The sequence below is a fragment of the Trifolium pratense genome, linkage group LG2 (assembly GCF_020283565.1).
Source record: "Trifolium pratense cultivar HEN17-A07 linkage group LG2, ARS_RC_1.1, whole genome shotgun sequence".
Classification (NCBI taxonomy): domain Eukaryota; kingdom Viridiplantae; phylum Streptophyta; class Magnoliopsida; order Fabales; family Fabaceae; genus Trifolium; species Trifolium pratense.
The window spans coordinates 20,574,505-20,596,484 of record NC_060060.1 but is presented as its reverse complement, the minus strand read 5'-3'; the positions used below and the strand labels follow the sequence as shown (position 1 = coordinate 20,596,484).

General features: G+C 33.6%; 2 protein-coding genes and 1 pseudogene across 4 annotated transcripts; 1 reads left to right on the top strand and 2 right to left on the bottom strand.

The window, feature by feature from the left end:
- Positions 1–1,536: 1,536 nt before the first annotated feature.
- On the bottom strand, positions 1,537–5,152 carry LOC123906727. Of its 3 annotated transcripts, XR_006808982.1 has the most exons (8): positions 4,741–5,152; positions 4,286–4,344; positions 3,979–4,047; positions 3,761–3,835; positions 3,609–3,665; positions 3,159–3,214; positions 2,598–2,662; positions 1,537–1,755 (listed from the first exon to the last, which is right to left on the bottom strand). XR_006808982.1 is itself a non-coding variant. In XM_045956704.1 (7 exons), exons 1-7 carry the CDS (start codon positions 5,105–5,107, stop codon positions 1,752–1,754), a joined length of 696 nt encoding a protein of 231 aa, XP_045812660.1. In that variant the 5' UTR covers positions 5,108–5,151; the 3' UTR covers positions 1,537–1,751. The 3 variants fall into 3 exon arrangements, 2 of the variants coding, with proteins under 2 accessions (XP_045812660.1, XP_045812661.1); XM_045956704.1 differs by lacking the exon at positions 3,159–3,214 and having other exon boundaries at positions 4,741–5,151; XM_045956705.1 differs by lacking the exon at positions 1,537–1,755 and having other exon boundaries at positions 2,595–2,662.
- Positions 5,153–6,849: 1,697 nt separating this feature from the next.
- LOC123904353 lies at positions 6,850–7,583 on the top strand (annotated as a pseudogene).
- A 1,614-nt stretch (positions 7,584–9,197) lies between these two features.
- On the bottom strand, positions 9,198–14,600 carry LOC123908370 (potassium transporter 6-like). The gene is made up of 8 exons (XM_045958992.1): positions 14,253–14,600; positions 13,593–14,097; positions 13,172–13,225; positions 11,911–12,171; positions 11,785–11,837; positions 11,191–11,314; positions 10,838–11,092; positions 9,198–10,435 (listed from the first exon to the last, which is right to left on the bottom strand). The coding sequence occupies exons 1-8, from the start codon at positions 14,289–14,291 to the stop codon at positions 9,381–9,383; spliced, it is 2,346 nt and encodes a 781-aa protein (XP_045814948.1). The 5' UTR covers positions 14,292–14,600; the 3' UTR covers positions 9,198–9,380.
- Between the last annotated feature and the right edge of the window lie 7,380 nt (positions 14,601–21,980).

Genomic DNA, 21,980 nt, shown 5'->3' with positions numbered 1-21,980 from the left:
TTGTCTGGTGAGCACTAATGCAAAGTGTGTTTTACACTTAGCAAAAAGAACATCGAGACATGCATACACTTGCGAGAACAAAAACAAACATCGAGGCTGTTTTGGATTCATAATAAAGTCAACTTATGCCTACACTGCTGATGACTGCTTGGGATGAACACAAATCCTAAATTATGAAAGCACAATACTCAAGCTCCACCAGTGGTGGATCTACGCTCAATATGGGAAAACTCACCCGAGCCCATCATCATTACTAGGGGTGTTCACGGTTCGATTTTGATTGATTTTAAGGTAAAAGTTTATTCAATTTAAAAATAAATTTACTTGCGATTTGGTTCAGTTTTTGAATGACAAATTAAAAAATTGATTCAATCTAATCTTATTTTATACGATTTAATATGATCGATTTTTGGATATCTAAATTACAAATATATTATAAAATCACTAGGAGTCTTAGCTAAACTGGATCTCTATCGAGAATGACTTTGACAAAATAAATAAAGCAACTCGACCATGGTAGTCGGATCAAGCCAGTAAATCCCCTTTTACTATACGACAATTTTAAAAATTATCATGCATCAAGTTAGATCATAATGCATGATCAAAATGCACAATGACGTTCACTGATCCTCGTACATAAAATTGCTTGTTTCACTATGATATATCACTCCTGTACATTATACATATAATTATACATATAAAATACAATAGTCATTCAATCAATAATGTAAAAGAGAATGTTATAAATCAAACAAGCCATCAACAAAACATGTTGTCGAGAAGATCGTAATTCTACAGGGAAGATGGTAAAGCAAACTGACGATGACAATAGAGAGAGAATCGAACAAAGCTTCTCAAAGAAAGTAGCAGCAACACAACAGGTAGATATGGCAGCAACACAACAAATAGCCTTTAAAATCTCAATTAGGATAATTTGGGGTTTTAATATAAACTGAGGGTAATTTTGTTAATGTAATAAAAAAAATATACATATTGTCTTCCCTCCCCTGCCCTCCAAATCCCCTTAATTTGAGGGGAAGCAAAAGGTGGTCTAAAAGGTGTTTAGAATCCCTCCCCTTCCTTCCCCTCCACTCCTTAAAAATTGAACCAAACATAAATAACTTAGAATATCACCTCCCCTCCCTTCCCCTTGATTTACCTCGAACCAAATAAACCCTTAGGCTTATGTCTACCCTTGAGAAACGCAAGGTTTTGCAGAAGTTTTTGCTTATTCTTGCTTTGATTGGAACTTGTATGGTTATTGGTGATGGTGTTCTTACACCTGCTCTTTCAGGTGATGATGATGATCCTGTTGTTTTGTGACATTTACCTTTAGGGGTTCAATTACTTTTTAGATAATTTTATCGGTTTTTAGGATAAACAGTAATTTTGGTCTTTGCCTGTGTGATGCGCTGTCATAATAGTCTTTGAAAGTATCGAATTACAAACTCATACCTAAATATGTTGCTTATTATATGTAATTTCGATACATTCAAAGACTATATAGTCTGAAGAACTAAAATTGAGGTTTATCGGTAAAATATTTATCTATAATAATTTATCATTTTTAAATAAAAATAAAATTTATTACAAGTTGCAAAGTACACCTGCAGTTAAAATGTAATGGCCTCCAGGTACCAAATAAAGTATTAATACAACTAATTCTATAACGGTTATGGAAATTACAGCTTTAATGAAATTTTCCATTACTAACTTCAGAGCAAACTTCTTTTCCCCTAATCTGATTCTTTTTACCTGCATCATGAGAGGGAAAAAAATAGAAATGGCTAATAGAGGGAACATTTTAGTGTAGTAACAAACCACTTTCCATACGAATTTAACACAGTTATTAGGGGCAAAATCAAAGTAGCATACACAAAAAATAGGACAAACATTCATTAAAATATAAAATGATTCGGCACCAAAGTTCATGATTGACTTTATGCGAGAACTTAAAAAATCCCAGCTTAAAGGAGTTTGAAAACGAAAGAGGATCATTCTAGCTTGAAATTTGGCTCCCAACAAAGAATAGAAAATCAACAATGATACATGTACACTTTTTATTTCCAAACCCTCCTTCAACACCTCATTTTCTCTCTTCCTATCACATCACCAACCTATCACACTATCACATTACTCTATCTCTCATGCCTCAAGTTATAGTGTATACACCTCTATGGATGTCCACAAAACATTTTCATAGAAAATATAGAGCAATGGTTTCTACTAAGTGCAAGAATACAATTACAAGTTCATATAATAAGAAAAAGCAAAAGAGATAAACCCTGCAAACCATGCACATAGAAGAGAATAAATGATAGAAATAAGTTACAAATGATTTGTTATTTAGTTGTCAACACAAATGAAACCTCTGTAATGTAACTTTCCCCTTTTCACTTTATATATGATATGATTTATATACTTCATGGAATGAACGTGAAAACTCGGGGAATGATGTATCACACCCTCAAGTAAATGGCAATAGTAGAATATATAGCTAATGGGCAAGATGAAATATAAGTAAATAAACAACAATGACTCAACAAGAAAAAAGTAAATAAGCAACAAGAAAAGTTTGTTAGAGGAACTTAACATACATCATGGGTGCAATCACGAGCAAGGGGAAAGACTCTTCATTCACAAAAGACTCTTGGATCATCATCTACAATAGAAATTTTCAATTTTAGCATAAATAAAATATATTGGCTGAGAAGTTATTGGTGACAACACTATAAATAAACAACTACATGGAGAAATAGTGCAAGTGTGCCAAAGATTATTCCTTATGTAGCTCTTCATTATAAAGCATATGAGGAATATTAAAGATAGTTTGTTATAACGTTTCCAAATGATTAGGAAAACCATATCGTTGACCTTGTGGTAGGGTTACTCTCTGCTTATAACAGTCACCATATTTCTATTACCATGCAATTATGGTTGGCTACTTTAGTTCTCAAAACTTAATTCAATAAGCAATGATCAGCAAGATATAAGCATAATTACTTAGGATAGAAAGAAGTTTACTTAAATCGATTCAACATCACAACATGCATGCCTTACTCAAAGAACCAAATTTGAGCTATTGAAACCTCAACAACAACCTTTGCTTTTGGCCAGTTTTATCCATAGCATTTTATATGATAGAATCAGAAGCTGACCTGTCTAAAGCCGTGTCAGTTTCTTGAATGTAGGTTTCTCCAATGCCTTTAAGACCCTGTAAGTGAAAACAATATCATTTATCATACAATCTATGTTGTTAATCTCAGATAGCGGCGCGTAGCGCCAACCCTCAAAAATGCTATAGCGGTAAGAATGAATGCTATAGCGGTAGCGGAAAGCAGCCTTATAGCATAGCGGAGATGTGGTCTAACGCTACGCTATACCACTATAGAAAGGATATTGGTGGTGAAAACCAAAAAAAATAAATAAAAAGATAGTGAGTGATCTAGAAGAACAACACATTACGGGCCACATGATCACTCAGCCGCTCTTTGGTGCCATAAGCCTTACTCAAAGAACGAAATTTGAGCTATTGAAACCTCAACAACAACCTTTGCTTTTGGTCAGGTTTATCCATAGCATTTTATATGATAGAATCGGAAGCTGACCTGTCTAAAGCCTGTGTCAGTTTCTTGAATGTAGGTTTCTCCGATGCCTTTAAGACCCTGTAAGTGAAAACAATATCATTTATCATACGATATGTATTAAACTCCATATGATGACATCCAAATAGAGAAGAAAGTATGAGATAGAACAATACCTTCAAATCAAGAGTTCTTGAATATTTAGTTTTAGACAAAAAGATGGACCTCTTTGAAAGTTTCAGTTTCTCCTCCTGGATATATTTATTAATTAACATCATTTCGTTATCTAAACAGATAAAAAAATACAAGCCAACGACATGATAGACGGATCCATTTGCAGATGGCACAATAAATTTAACAATGACATCCACAAAGAAGCCAACCAATATGTTACCTGAGTAGCAATGATAGGGACAATGACCTCATGTCTCAGTTTAAAAGATGACAATTTTTTGCCCAACCGCTACGAAGAAAACAAATATAGTAAGGATAACAGTTAGTTTAGGAAAAAATACAAAAAAAAAAAAAATCCTAACAGCAAAATTGAAGATATATATATATATATATATATATATATATATATGAGTACAAAGGTTGAATTGTGAAACTATAAGCATAAAACTATAATTTAGCCGAAAAAAATAAAATAAAATTGTTAAACCCTAATAATAAGTCGCAAATTATGAGGATGATATAGGTACCTTGAAGAAAATTTCCAAGACAATAGCTATAGATCCCATGGCAGCGACGCCGGCGAAACCTAAAGAAAGAGATGAACGGGATTGTCAGATAACCAATTATCCCAAAAGCTTAAGCTGTTAGGATATGGCCACATTAATGGTTTTATATTATTTCTAACACGCCCCCTCACGTAAGAGCCCACTTGGGCTTGAAGCGTGGATAATGCACAGACCCACCTACCATATGCTTAAATTCCACTTTTTAATTAGAAAGCGAGGGGAGCGGGGATCGAACTCTAGACCACTTAGTCATAGAGGCTCTGATACCATGTCAGATAACCAATTATCCCAAAAGCTTAAGCTGTTAGGATATGGCCACATTAATGGTTTTATATTATTTCTAACAGGGATGAGCAGCAATAACATAATATGCGTGAAAGTGAGTGAGATAGTGAGGTAAAAAAAAAAATACGAACACTGAAGAAATGAGGTAACAAAATAGAAAGCCAACTGAGGGAAGGTTACGGAGGATTGTTCTCCTTCTTTGTGTTCGGGTTTACTATGAAAAGGGGAGAAAATACTAGCTATGATGGATTCGGCGATAGGTAAGAAGGGAGAAACCGCGGCATCGGCGAGACGATTTAACTCGTCTTCAGGTAGGCGATTTAACTCGTACTCGATTAGGCGAGATAAAGCATCGTCGGCGAGGAGGGATATATCGGATTCCGAGAGAGAAGAAAGTTTGCTTGCGGCGTAGTTTGCCATAGAGCGAATGAATGGGTAAGATTCGTCATCGGCGGGAACCACTATGGCAAGCATGTCGTCGGAGGAGTCGGAGTGCATGGCGTCTCTGTGTGTGCGCGCGCTTAATTGATTTGTTTGGCAAACATCCAATCCAATACTAGTAATATACTAGTGAAGGGGTAGATAATGGACCGGTCGAGCGGGTTCGGACCCAAAACCGTCACCAAGTCCACGGTGCAAGTCTTGGACCCACACCGATCCATTTTCAACGCCATATATAACTTGGGTTATAACCCAGCTTTGAAAACTTGTGATAAAATATAGGGTAATGCTAACCGGTGCCCCGGGGCACTGGTTAAGGAAACTAAGATTAGAAAGTTTTGAAAAGAAAATAACACTTTTTAAACTTTCGAGAAGTTGACTGCACAAATTCCAATACGAAATTACTATTTTTGCATCCTTAACTAGTGCCCCGGGACACTGTTTAGCATTTTCCTAAAATATATAGTATCATGGATGGTTAGTAATTGCCAACCATGTTTTGCTAGCATCGCCATATTAAAGCCATAAAAGTGACGGAAGCTCATCCCTCCCTCCATACTCCTGTCTAATGGCTAACTTCTCCCATCGCAGCCACTTAATACCTCTACTTGACGACTTATTCGATCCCCACCAGAATGAATTAATCATCCTTTCCAACTCCTCCCCTAAAGAATTCGGTAAGAGGATAATGTTCATACAATATGCAGGTATAGCTTGTGCAACTGATTTAATCAACACCTCTCGTCCCGCCATCGACAAATGCTTTTCGGAACAACTCTGAACCTTCTTCCACATTCTATCTTTGAGGTACCCAAACACAACCTTCCTATTTCTTCTTATCATGGAAGGCATGCCAAGGTATCTGCTTCTACTCATAACCTCATTGACTCCTAAAATGTCTGAATCCTGCTCTTTGATACTATTGGATGTATTTCTACTAAAAAAGACCTTTGATTTGGCATAGTTGATCGCATAACTAATTCATTTTTAGGTAGGATGTAGGTAATGAAGTGTTTCTCGTCTCAGCTAATTGACGGTTTTCACGCTTTTGCTTTCCAGTAAAATTGAGATGGCCTGTTCTTGTATTAGCCGTATTTACTGCAGTTGTGGGAAGCCAGGCCATAATAACTGGAACGTTCTCTATTATCAAGCAATGTTCTGCATTAAATTGCTTCCCAAGAGTTAAAGTCATTCACACATCATCCAAGATTCATGGACAAATATATATCCCTAAGATCAATTGGCTATTGATGCTCATGTGTTTGGCTGTTACGATTGGTTTCAGAAACACGCAGCATCTCGGTCAAGCCTCAGGTATATGACAATGATTTCAAATTACGTACAGATACATTAGTTTTGTAGCAATATGATAAGGAACTAGCAGACTCAAGAGAATGCATTTTTCTATAAGGTATAATAATAGAATTTCGAGTGCAATATACCGTAACACTGCCGCTCTACGTTGCACTGATGCTTCAGATTGAACGCATGTTTGGCATCTAACATGTGTCTGTCACGTCACCAACAAATGTGGTTACATTTATTTATTTTATCATGTCAAAATTTTACAGGTGTCGACGTGGTAGTGTTGTATCCGGTGTTTGTATCTGTGTAGGTGCTTCATATTAATTAGCATGGCTTTTAAATTTATGTACTTCAGCATGTAATTGGTGATATATTTGAGTTGGGATATCGTAGCTGACATAATGCTCTTTGCTCAACAGGTTTGGCAGTTATCACAGTGATGCTGGTCACCACTTGTTTGATGTCTCTAGTTATTGTACTTTGCTGGCACCAGAATGTTCTCTTTGCGCTCGCATTTGTTCTCTTCTTCGGCACCCTTGAGTCTCTCTTCTTCTCGGCTTCTCTTACCAAGTTCTTACAAGGAGCATGGGTGCCAATTGCATTGGCGTTTGTGTTTATGACATTATGGCACACTCAAAAAGTACGAATTCGATGTTCAAAACAAGGTTGCCATCAACTGGCTACTCGGCATTGGTCCAAGCATAGGTATTGTACGAGTGCGTGGGGTCGGACTTATACATACAGACCTAGTATCAGGCATTCCTGTTATCTTCTCCCACTTTGTAACCAACTTGCCAGCTTTCCATCAGATCCTAGTCTTTCTCTGCATCAAACACGTGCCGGTACCGCACGTCAGACCCGAGGAAAGGTTTCTAGTCGGCCGTGTCGGTCCGCGAAATTTCAGAATCTATCGGTGCATAGTGCGGTATGGTTACCGAGATATCCACAAAGACGATATCGAGTTTGAAAATGACCATTTATGCAGCATAGCCGAGTTCATTTGCACAGGAAGCTTTGGACGATCGTCAAACGAGGAGCTCGAAAAAACGGAAAAAATGACAGTTGTTGGGACATATTCTGACCATTTATACCTCCACCATACAATAGGAATGTGATTTAACAATGACTAGAACTTTGACCAGTGCGGTGCACCTGTCTAATTAGCTGTAATATGTAATAATAGAAAATGAAAAGGTAAATGAAAAAGTGGAAAAACATTAACCATTAATTAAATCAACAATAAAATTTCATACAACACAAATTATGATATATTACGAAATACCTTCTTATAGACAACAATAGTAGTTTTATTTGTATCTTCACCATTTTTGTCGATAATGAGTAATTCTTGAAATCGCAATATACAACTAACTATGTGAAAACATTGACGATGAAAGATATATCCCAGCATGTTTAAATTTTGATTAAATATTAAAAGACCACCTTTTGATCTTAAATTGAGTTATGATTTTTTGGGTATAAAAGAATAGTGGTAACGAAAAAAAGAATGAGACTTGTTTTGTAATTTTTTTTTAAAAAAATTGAGTAAATATATTTTGTAATTGGACGTGTAAAATTATATACGCATTTCGGCAAAATAAACTCTGCGTGTGCACAAATAGGTTGGATACGAAGCACCTCGGCAACTAAAATAGATCAACCAGAAAGAAGAACTAATGGATGCGCTTCAACAACAAAAAAGAGTAAAAATTAAGCCATAAGAAACATACCATTGGATACTCTATATATTTGTTAAAGATAAAATTGAAAGCAAAAGTAGATCTATATAGGTTAAGTTAAAATGGAGCTACCAGCTGCTATTAGGACCATAAAGGCTTTTTCTAACATGAACAAGTGGTTCATGTGGTGCACCATGCACAAGTGTCGAATAACATTATAACGAATACGAATTTTATGAAATCGACCGTTGGATTGAAAGACTTTATCACATAGATCATCCATGGAAATTTTTAGAAAAATTGAAAATCATTTGATATGTTATTGAGATCCATCAAAATTAACGGTTTATGAGTTTTATTAAATACCGTTAATTTTGATGGGTCTCAATAACATATCAAATCATTTTCAATTTTTCTAAAAGTTTTCATGGATGATCTATATGATATAATCTTTCAATCTAACGGTCGATTTTGTAAAATTCGTATTCGTTATAACGTTATCTAAAACTTGTGCATGGTGCACCACATGAACCACTTGTTCATGTTAGACTTGGCCCCATAAATATATATATCTAACAACTATAGCCTAACTCAAATATCTACGCATTGAACCTGAATTTCAAGAAATTTGAAACAAACCATATCGTTGATGAACACCATTTCAAGAGAATTTATCTTATCAGCCTTCAGAACCACCAAGAGTCCTTACCAGACACGGCGTCGCATAGAGAATCGAAGGAATCAGCCATTTTATCCGAAAAACATGTGAAACAATTTGAAAACGCTAAAGTTGGATGTGGATGACGAACAAAGACGACAAGTATATATAGCGCCAATCCCAAGGACATCACAAGGACATTCTGCAAAGGACACTCTTTACAAGCACTGATCCCAAATCGAAAACTGCCCAATCAAACACATTGCACTTGTTATTTAAGTTATATGCCTAAAGCATACATACAGTACATACATGCATGCAGCTCAAAGTGTGATAATGTGGATGTAAATATAGGTCACACCTCAAACGTGCAGAGACAAATGCAACATCATGTTTTGTCCTTAAAACAGATTTCTCACATACATTCCAACAAAAGTATAAAGAAACACTCAGCCAAACTGAGAGAGCATATAAACAACTGAGATATAAATTACTATTGCCTTAATGGAAAAACAAAATGCCAAATGAATTGTAAGTGAAAAGGTATAACAGTAATAAAGAAGAGAAAAACTTGTACACTACTATCTATCTATCACCACTTGAAATGGTGTGTGGCCTTTTTAACTAAACTATATAACAAGAAAAATATGTACATTGATAATAACTCTATCATTTTTTAAACCAAAATTTAAACTTGGTACATCATACCAACTTCTAAAGATGATGCATGAGGTACACCAAGTACAAATGAAGGTGCTCTACTATTCCTCCTTAGAAATTCATACACAAAATTAATAGCTATTTTCTTTATAGTACTAGACCCTGGTTTAGCCTTCATGTATGAATGTCCTATAATGTAAGCTATTCCAGCTTCTCTTGCTTCCATCACTTCCTCTAATTCTTCTTTTGCTTCTGAATCTATTTTTGGACTCTCTGGTACCAAAAACCTCACCTTTTTCTTCTGTTGAATCACTTGAGGTGACTTTATCTCCTTAAGCTCGGATGACGTTTCTTCTGAGTCGAAATTATTATCCACATTATTGTCACTCCTCAAAATAGTTTGTGCAGAATATGTCCCAACAACTGTCATTTTTTCAATTTTTTCGAGCTCCTCGTTTGAGGATAGTCCAACGCTTCCTGTGCGAATGAACTCGGCTATGCTGCACAAAAGGTCATTTTCAAACTCAATATCGTCTTTGTGGATATCGCGGTAACCATACCGTACTATGCACCGATAGATTCTGAAATTTCGCGGACCGACACGGCCGACTAGAAACCTTTCCTCGGGTCTGACGTGCGGTACCGGCACATGTTTGATGCAGAGAAAGACTAGGATCTGGTGGAAGGCTGGCAAGTTGGTCACAAAGTGGGAGAAGATAACAGGAATGCCTGATACTAGGTCTGTATGTATAAGTCCGACCCCACGCACTCGTACAATACCTATGCTTGGAGCAATTCCGAGTAGCCAGTTGATGGAAACCTTGTTTTGAACATCAAATTCGTACTTTTTGAGTGTGCCGTAATGCCAAACATACATGACCGTCATAAATACAAATGCCAATGCAATTGGCACCCATGCTCCTTGTAAGAACTTGGTAAGAGAAGCCGAGAAGAAGAGAGACTCAAGGGTGCCGAAGAAGAGAACAAATGCGAGTGCAAAGAGAACATTCTGGTGCCAGCACAGTACAATAACCAGAGACATCAAACAAGTGGTGACCAGCATCACTGTAATAACTGCCAAACCTGTTCAGCAAATAGCATTATGTCAGCTATGATATCCCAACTCAAATATATCACCGATTACATGCTGAAGTACATAAAACCCATGCTAATTAATATGAAACACAGACACAGATACAAACACTGGCACGTCGACACCAGTAAAATTTTGAGAAAATGAAATAACAAAATGTAACCAAATTTGTTGGTGTTGTGACCAACACACATGTTAGACGACAAACACGCCTTCAATCTGAAGTGTCGGTGCTACATAGCTTATTATAAAAGCGGCAATGTTACTGTATACTGCACTCAAAATTCTATTATATCTTATAGAAAAATGCATCCTCTTGAGTCTGCTAGTTCCTTATCATATTGCTACAAAATTAATGTGTCTGTGTGTAGTTTGAAATCATTGTCATATACCTGAGGCGTGACCGAGATGCTGCGTGTTTCTGAAACCAATCGTAACAGCCAAACACAAGAGCATCAATAGCCAATTGATCTCAGGGATATATATTTGTCCATGAATCTTGGATGATGTGTGAATGACTTTAACTCTTGGGAAGCAATTTAAAGCAGAACATTGCTTGATAATAGAGAACGTTCCAGTTATTATGGCTTGGCTTCCCACAACTGCAGCAAATACGGCTAATACAAGAACAGGCCATCTCAATTTTTCTGGAAAGCAAAAGCGTGAAAACCGTCAATTAGCTGTGACGAGAAACCTTTCATTACCTACATCCTACCTAAAAATGAATTGATTATGCAACACCTACCTGGAACAGATACATAAAATCCGAAGTGATACGCGTGCTCAATTTCATGATGTCTTGATAGATAAGCAGCTTGTCCCATATATGCAAGAATTAAAGATGGATAAACCACAGAAGTAAAAGCAATCTGCAAAAGAGATGTTAACTAAATAAGCATTTCCAAAAGCTATTTAACTATGACTGTGAGCCTATTTGGAATGACTTATTTGAGCTTATCTACTGGCATAAGCACTTGTGAGACTATTTGGGAGAGCTTGTACAAATAGTTTATGACATGCTCATAAGTTGTTTTGATCTTTATTTTTTCTTTGTTCTAATAGAAAGAGTCTGTATATAAGTACTTACTAGTTACTAGTATATGATAAGTGCTTTATTAAGATGTTTCTCCAAATAGGGTCTAAAACTAATATTAGAAGCGATGTTAACACTTATCATATCAAGCGAGATACATTACAACTTTTGGAGTGATCCAGTTATGATAACAAATCCAAACAGATTGAAATTGCAAGACATAACACATCCTAATGTATTGTTATATCGAATATCAGTTACATTTGATTATACTTTATTAAACAAACCAAATTTCGAATAGTATACCTGGATTGATAATTGCGAGAAGTGCCCAAGATCAGCAAACATGGCTTCTGATCCTGTATATGTGAAAAAGAAATGGTGAGAATAATGGCATAAAATATAAGTTAGCCATCAACCAAACATACAGACCTGTTATGGACAGCAAAACTCCGCCAAGGGACATCCAACCTCCAGTTTGAGTTTTCCGAATAAATCGTAAAGCATAAATTGGACAGAGTGCGCGGTATATCTGAGGGTTCCAGAAGAATATATTATATATTCCAATGACACTGATGCAAAATAGCCACGCGATAACTATCGGAGCGAACAAGAAGCCAACCCTATGCGTGCCAAAATGTTGAAGCGCAAACAAGCCTATCAATATGATGCATGCAGCTGGAACTTCTACATCTGTCAGTAACAAGTTTCGAAAGCAATATCAGTGAGGAATGTGCCACACATCTTTCAGATAAAGCAGAGTTGCGTCAAAATTTGAATTGCAGATAAAAGTAAAAAAAAAGACATAGAATGGACGGGAAAAAATTAAGGAGTAATAGGACGGCAACACTTCTTTCGGTTTCTTTAATTCTTTCTCGTAAGTATATTATTCAAGAACCAAAATCTAATTTGTCAAAAGTATAAAATCTTGAGATGGGTCTGCACGTTAAAAGAAGTCATATTACTGCAGAATATCAATTTTTCAAGTGATTCCTCCTTGTGTCCTCGTCAAATAAAATAGTACAATGTTGAATTGACAAAAACATCGCATAAAAGGATAGGGAAGCAAAAAATGCAAACATTGAACATGCGATATTCCATAACAACAACCCACTTATCGGTAACTATGAGCCATACTCAACAACTATCCACTCATAATTTTAGCAATATTTGGTTATTAGTGTTTTGTTGTTTCTCATCAATATCCGGTTAGCAACAACATAGCACCTTTTTGCAGCAGAATTGATCTTAGTATCCTTAAAAACCTCTATTGAAATGAAATTAGGCATATAACCCTTGCTTCAACTAATTAATGACAAATTTTGAGATTAAGAAAGACCATTAATGAAAACTCCAACAGTTCAAACTTCAAAGTTCCAGCTCATCATGTCACTGCCCAATCAAACACATTGCACTTGTTATTTAAGTTATATGCCTAAAGCATACATACAGTACATGTATGCAGCTCAGAGTGTGGGAATACATCACATGTGATCATGTGGATATAAACTTTCAAGGACACAAATATATGTCACACCTTAAACGTGCAGAGACAAATTCAACATCATGTTTCATCCTTTAAACAGTTTTCTCACAAACATTCCAACAAAAATATAAAGAAACATAGCCAAACTGAGAAAAAGAGAGCATATAAACAACTGAGAGATAAATTACTATTGGCGATCAAACTTACAAGCATGATGCTCCTTGGACATTGAAAGCTCTAATCCTGATATGGCTGAGAAAACTGCACTCATACAATATAACTAACTCAGTAACTTTAACTTAAAGGACCCTAAAGTAAATTTTATTTACTATTTCAAACACTAAAGACAAAAACTACCGACTTCAATATTTCCTATACAAATCTTACAAACAGGAAGCAAATTCAAAAACAAGTGTCAATTTTGTAATTAAAAGTAAAAACACGAGCAAACAGTCATTTTGGTCCCCAGATATATAAGTTCTTCACACTATAGTCTTTACCTGTGTAACAACGAATCACAGAGATAAAGACCAAAATGACTGTTTACCCTAAAATCAGATAAAATTTTCTAAAAAGTAATTGAACCCCTAAAAGAAAATGTCACAAAACAACTTAATCTCATCATCACCTGAAAGAGCAGGTGTAAGAACACCATCACCAATAACCATACAAGTTCCAATCAAAGCAAGAATAAGCAAAAAATTCTGCAAAACCTTGCGTTTCTCAAGCGTAGACTTAAGCCTAAAGGCAAAACCTTTATCATTTGAAACACCACCACCACTACTACCACAACCATCTTTCTTATACTCAGAGAGTTCTTCATCAGCCAATTGACAATTAGGAAGAGAATTGACTTTAGCATGTCTACACAACAAAGAATAAAGTGCAAAAGTACCTCCTTCACCATTATCATCAGCTTTTAAAACTATGAATACATACTTAACCAAAGGAACAAGTGTGATAGACCAAAATACTAAAGATAAAACACCAAAAATCTCTTCATTTGTATTTGAATGTCCAATTCCTTCACCAAAAGTGCTTCTAAATACATATAAAGGTGAAATGCTTAAATCTCCATAAACAACTCCAATACTTTGATATGCTAGTGTTAGAATTGTTTTCCATGAATCTTTCTGCAAAACCCAAAAACAAAAACATTAAAGAAAAAACAGAAAGAACAAAAGAACAGTGTAGTAACCAAAAAACGTTGTTTGAATCGAAAATAGAACAACCACCCATGAAGGAAAAATCAAAACTTTAAGGTTTTGAAACATGCCCATTTACTTACCTTGGAAGAATTTCGACGAGTTCCACCTTCCAGATCCATAACATGCGCAGTTTCAACTCTCAAAGAACCATTTTTTTAAAAAAAAACTGAAATTTAAGGTTTTGTGATGATCACACCAAATTGCTGAAATGAAACTCTCTCTTCAGTTGAGAAAAACAAAATAAAGATTTATGTAGAAATTAGGATTTATGATAATATGATATGCACTTATATACTATATATATTTTTTGTGTGAGAGTGAATTTTTTTTTAATTTTTTAATTTTTTTTTTTTGGTTGCAAGTGAAATTCAATCTTGATAAGAAAGAAAGATTATAATAGAAGAAAAAAACAGTGTTTCTTTTTATTTAATTATTATTAATTTTATTTATTAATGAATTGATTTTTTTTAATAAATTGTTGTATATAACTTTCCAGGTCATGATGAGTTTTTTAATTAAAAAACTAAAAATAGAAAGTTAATTAATTGAGGGAATCAAATTTTTATTCTTTTCGGCAAAAATATAATACTACTAAGGAATAAGGATTAAGTCTTTAACTGAGAAAATGACCACCCTGGCTTGCATAGAGTTATTTATTATTTTTAGAATATGATATCATATGATGGGAAGTTGCACACGAAATATCGGTTTCATTATTTTATTTCTAATTATATGATCATAAAAAATTGTTCACTTATATTAGAAGTTATTGTGCAAACACTTGTTCAACAAAAAAATTTATATTTAAGCTAATAGGTTTAATCTAGTGGTGAGGAGTTTGAGTAATCTATATAGATCATTGGTTCGATCCCCGGTTTATTGTAACAAAAAAATTATATTTTATTTGGCACAAAATAAGTGACCCATTGAAAAAAGTCTCAAAATTACCTATTCATTCCGATTTTTAATATAATTTTTTTTAAATAATATTATTATAATTTTTTAATTAATTGTATCATCTAATTTATGCTAGTAAAATAAATATATCAATAAATAATAAAAATATCTTAGTAAAATTATTTTCATTTCTTGCTCATTTTTTTAATTATATAATAATTTCCTATTAAGTTTAAATTAATTGACATTATTTTCTAATAAAGGGATCAACAACGTGAAACAAACACGAAAAGGCACCAAGAGTGTGAGTGAGTAAAACTTTGATGTCAAAATTTGAAACTAAAAAAAGGAAAATTGCGTGTTTGCGTGTATTTCTAAAGAAAGTGAGAGAGAAAAAGAGAGAGTTTGTGTGGAGAATGTGAAATGAGAAAAATAAATAAAGTTGGGTGGTGGGGTTGGTTGGTGTTGGAAGGTTTTGCCTTTCTTGATGTTTCTGATAAGAGCATCATCTTTTCTAGAAGTCATCACTGACTCAAAGAAACGGCAGTGTAGTGCCACTAAAATTATGTTTCTATATTTAGATTTGTACTACAGTATTTGTAAATAAATGATACTAATACTGTAGAAATATACTGTACTATATATAATTTAGTGGTTAAAAAAAAAATCATTTTTAACCTTGAAATGAAACACTAATCCTAAGAACAAGGAACTTAGGTATACAGGAGATTCAATTCATATTTAAAAATAAATAAAAAAAACTTTTTAAATGGAAAATTAATTATCACATCTGTTTTTCCTGGCGGCTCCGTAGCCTTCTTTTTGGGTTTGCATAGTGTGGTTTTTTTTCTTCTTCTGAACAAGCCAAAATGAGATATATTAACAAACAAGTCTCATTAGCACAAGATGTACCAACATAGACTACCAGAGTTTACAAATAGTCACAGAAAGAAAATAAACAATCATACAAGGCCCAAACATAATAAAAGACACTAGACCACCAACTATGGTAGTTTGCGACTAAAGTAACGCTCGTCGTCTTCAACCACCTATAGGAAAAAAGCTTGATCTTGTCTAACAACTGATAAATAGTGCTGACTGAGCCTCTGAATAACCTGTGGTTTCTTTCCGTCCACACAACCCATACGCTAGCAAGCCAAATGAGTTGTAAAAAAGACCGACGTGCTCTAGATCCACCAGCTGAGAGAGTAAACTGAACAAAATGATCCCGGATAGAAGTAGAAACTACCGAAGAAATACCAATCCAAGTCCGAACTAGATCCCAAAGAGAACCAAAAGTGTTGCAAGAGATGAATAAGTGATGAGCCGACTCTACCACACCGCAACCAGATACACACAAATGAGCTGCAGAAGATAATATGCCTCTAGTAACAAGGTTTGACTTAGTGGGCAACCTGTCACGCAGTAAACGCCACGCAAAAATGGAAACCTTTAAGGGAACCTGAGTGTATAGTGTGGTTGCTTTATCTCCGCTGCCCCGGTGGTTCTGAGTGTATAGTTAGAAATGGCGTTTGACCTTGATGTTTTTGTGAAAGTGAGTTATTGGCTTGTGAATCTGTTAACATGTTGGCGGTCAGACTCACGACCTTTCTCTATATCCTTGTCTCTAACTTGGAGTGTTGGTGTGAAGCGCTTCTATGCTTGATGTAGTTTTGCAGGGCACCGTTGGTACATGAATTGATCGGTGTTGGCGGTAAATTTATTCGCCTATTTGAGTTTTGAAGGTTCATACAACACTTTTTTCGCTATTTTCTTTTGCGTGAGTACGCGGGTTCACTGGATAATGCTTGTGTTGTGTGTATCTTCATTTCTATTTTTAACCACTTTTAAAATGTTTTGTATACCTTTTGGGCGTTTATGTGGTTTGACTGAGTTTGGTTTATGTCCCCCGGTTTGTTATATTCTCTTTATCTTTCTTTTTTTAATATATTTAGGGCTCAACCTTCTAATCTACACCTATTTTGCTTTTAAAAAAACTTTTTAAATAGTAAACAAACAAAAAAATAGCTTAAAATTTTCTTAAAAATCTCTATATTTTTTTCAGAATAAAATCATTTTTTTAAAAGTTTAAAAAACACACCCTTAATTTGTGCATATCTACTCTACTTTTTTTAGAAGATTAAATTGTCTCTTTGGTAACAAATAAGTTAGTTTGTAACTTATTAGATTAACTTATAAACTTGTTTGATAAAATAAAATATGTTTGACAAAAAGTTTTTCTTTCAGACTTAGGGGGATAAAATCGCACAATTGAAACTTGAGGGGCCAAAATCGCACAATTGTTAAACTTAAGGGGTTAAAATCGCACAATTATAAAACTTGGGGGGCCAAAACTGCAATTAAGCCTATATTTTTTTTAAATGTTATTTAAGTAACATATGAGTTTATAAATTTTTACCCATTATTCCAAATTTAACTTTATTATTTTAAATTTAACTTTATTATTTTAATTACCGTAAGAAAAACTTTATTATTTTAATTCTTATTTTAAAAAAATCAATTACAGTTGTATCAATATTTGAAGTATTTTTTAGAAAGTCAAAATGAAAGTATTGACTTGGTAGTTGTGCGAAGTTAATACTAGGTGATAAGAAGGTTGATTTTTTTTTCATAATTTATTTCTTTTTAAATCAGAGATAAGGATAAATTGAAACATGTGCTGATTGTATATTTCTTTTTTTTCCACGAATAATGAGTTTTTTTTTTGGGTGAGAAATCATGAGGAATATAATTAGGTTGTGGTAGTAGTTGTTATCTTTCCTTTCAAAATTGGTCAAAAATAAAATCTTTCCTTTCAAAAATAAAAACAATTTTTATCTTTATCCTTTGATTTCTTTTCGTTTTAGTTTTGTAAATGTGAATTTTATGGAATGTATTTTTTTTATTGGGTTACATTTATGGAATGTATTTTAAGAGTACACGCCATGATAATTATCTTCTTGTACATATTTTCCCTATTTTTTGACAAAAGTTAATGCTTTATTTATAGAAAAGCGACACAATTTTAGCTGAGATTCTTTATAGTATTCATTCAGACTGTGCAGACAGAATATTCGTGAGCCAATGCTTTCTATTTCTTAAAATAAAATAAAGGACTAAATTTATTAAAGAGATAAACATAAATGAAAAATTGATGCAACCTACAAGAAATTGAGGTGTCCATTAATATAATAAGCTTTTTCGTCTCATTAGTGTTTCATTTTGTATTTGTGGACGGTTTGATCAAAATGTACCTAAATTTTTGGTTTTTTAGTTTTTTAATTTTGTTTTAAAATTTTGGTTCTTTTAAAAAATTAAGGTATAATTAACGATATTTTATCATTTATATCGTACAAAAACTAGGGTCACGATAACATGTACTCTTAGATTCATGTTAACGTATCTTAATATAAAAATTATGCAATTAATTTGTACCAAAAAAAAATTATGCAATTAATAATGTTAAAAATTTAATGCTTAAAAGGTTAAAATGCACAAGTTCCAAAAAACGATTTCTACATTTGCTTACTTTTTTTCTGTTAGGTAGCCTAGTGACTATAAATTTCAAGCTTAAGATGAATAATGAATTAGTTGGGTCTCCGGAATTCGAACTCAAACCCCTGCGTATAAAACGCAATGTCCGTACCGATTGAATTAAGCTTACGAGCAATCTACATTTGCATCCAACATTCTCCCAAAAATTAAAGCTTTCATTAAATGAATTTTCTCTTTCTTAATAAAGTAATTGTAAAAATGATTCGATTTATGTATTTGTTAATCCATGTGCAAAACTCTAAAATTACGGAGAGAGTAATTAGTGAATGGACTTGTGGACAAGGGTTCTTTTGTACCAAAATATATACTCCCTCCGTCCCAAAATAAGTGACATAGTTGATTGTTTCACGTATGCCGATTCATAACTTTGGCGATTAATATTTTTAATTGTATAATAGTAAATATTATAAAAATTTGATATTTTGAAAATACTTATCGGCATACGTGATATTTTAGTTTTATATAAAAATCCAACAACATCTTATATGTTAATATTTATTTTTATTTATTAGTAGAAAAATATGGTCAAAACAAGTTATATAAATAGTGCATATAGTCAAAATGAGTCACTCACTCATTTTGGGATGAAGGGAGTACTTTTTTAAATTATATAGACTAGTCTACCGAAACTGACACTAGAGAAAATCAAAATTGAGACATTCATCCAAGGTCTTAAGTGAATACCACTAGGTCAAGTTTCACAATTTGAGAATTTTAACCCTCCTTTTTTGAAAATATAAACGACTTATTTTTACATTTTTTGAAAAGAGACATTTGTGAACTTTTTGACCAATCCATAAGAGGGAAGGTCGTCTCTTAGACCGGCAGATGTCATGATGTATGACTGGTAGGAGGATAAAATGCATGTGTGGACTTACTGAGATTTTGTTACTTGTGGAATTAAAGACTGAAGCTTTTATATTATGGGACAAACAACCTTCAAAACTACTTCAAACAAAGTGACCTAACATGAAAAGCATGTTATGGCGATCAATATGTTTTTATACCATTTGTGTTTGACTCTTTTGACTTTTTAGTACCAGACGTCATAATGTTTTTGCAAAGAGTTCAAAAGATCATGCATAGCAATGTTATTCCCATGTCTATGACCGTTATGTTTCAGAGAATTATAATTTTACCATTACCATTCAAATAAGATTAGTGACGCTGCTTAATACCCAATTATCTTTCATTCACACACACACACACACACACATATATATATATATATATATATATATATATATATATATAATTATCCTATTATATAATGTATCGACTTATTTAAAACCCACTTAGAGCATTCACAATGGAGTTTCTCATTTTTTGGTACTTAATCGGGCCCCGCGTGTACACATCACTCTTTTATAATTTTTTAATAGTAGTACTTAATAAGTATTCAATTCCTCCAACCCAACAATTCTTAAAAAGTTTTAAATAGGTTCCACCAATAACACATCTAACAAATAACTCTACATTATTATAAATGGGTCATACAAAAAATGATATAGGTACCAAGTCTTATTTTAGAACTAGTACCTATTAGATACTATTTTGATTTTGCTTCAATGGGAGTACCTATTAAGTACTAGTACTTAAAAAAAATAAAAACCACTGGAGATAGTCTTATACTTTATAACCAATTGCAAAAGTGAGAACCCTTAAAAACACATGTTTTTAAAACCTCTATGTGTCGGCCTAGATTTTATTTTAATTATAATTAAAAAACTTTAAAGTATTGGGGATGATGACAGTGCAAATGTCATGAAGACTTTCACTTTGTGAGCACGAAACGAGATTGCAGATCTTTAATTTATCCACGACTAAAGTTAGCTAGTTAAAGTAATTAATATATTACTTCTTCATATAAGTTGCTTGTACAAGAAGTTATCTTAGCAAAGAATTAGTTAGAGATGATGCACTAATTCTCTACAATAAAGTGCATGATAGATTTGATATAATAAGATGGGAATGCAAAAAAATTGTGGATTGTGGCTGCGATTTTCGCCAAGAAACACTTTAAAGCATTGAAAGCAAAGATGATGATGATGAGAGATTTTTTATTTTATTTTAATTTAAATAAAGTCCAATTTGGAATGTAGAATGTTTTAAAAATACTCGCATATATATAAAACACTTCAATAACAATTTCTAAAATATAATAATACAAAGTGCTTGATACTGATATACTTGATAATGTGAGCATTAGGTTGACACTATGCCATGTGAACTCGGTGGAATTCAATATATTGAAAATGTGTGAAGCATCCTTAAGATCTTAAATAAGAATTTTTTTTATGAAAATGTGTAGATTTAATATATTGGAAATAAATTAAGGGTCCGTTTGGTGCACAGGATAAGAGACAGGATAGGATAACTATATCATATCCTGCCGCAATCCAGTGTTTGGTGATACAACAAGATATGTTAAGTTAATCCTGAAGCTTATCATATCTTGTCTCTCTAGTTATAATTCTTATCCTGAATTTGAGCTAGGTTACCAGCAGGATAGGATAAGAAAAAAAATTACTGATTTATTTTATAAAATATATTTTAAAATACATAAAATAAAATTAATAAAATATAAATAATAAAATAATTAATTTTTAAGGAAAATGCTATGTATAGCGAAAATTAGATCACGAAATCATCCCGAATGACCTGTCAACAGAAGTGTCCCCACTATTCGATCTCTCTCTTCTTCTTTTTTTTTTTCTTTCAAATTTTTTTTAATAAGCTTTTCTTTGGATGCGGTGATTTTGTGGAACTTGTTGGAGAAGTGAGACTAATTAACCGACAAAAGCTGAGAAGAGAAACCATGTGAACCATTGAATAGAATTGAATCAAGAGATACTCCAGATGGTTGAGGATGATAGTCTAGAGATGGAAACGAAGTGAACCATTGAATAGAATTGAATAATGTTTGCCGTTTCGATCGCCATGGTTGCCACCGGCGATGAACCTGCTAATGACACAAGAATTCCATTCCTTCCACGAGCACAAAGATTACCCATACTATCACTGTTCTGCTAGTTTCCCTTTTCTTTTGCCAAATTTTGCTCTAATTACATTTGCTTCCCACTTCCACAATATCCTATTGTAAATGAAAAATAGCGTACACAACTCATATCATAGTCATCTAAACTTGGTAAAGTTGAGTTTGAGCACAAGAAATTTCATGACCCATCTACAAGCTAAGAACGGTACAACAAATACAAACATGATGTGCGCTGAAAGCAACTAGTTCAAAAGCAATCTTGTGCTAAAAAACAGAGCTTCACACATGAAAAAACAGAGGAATAATAGCTTGTAAACATTGGCAGGTATCTAATTTCTATTTAGGCTAAAAATTAGCT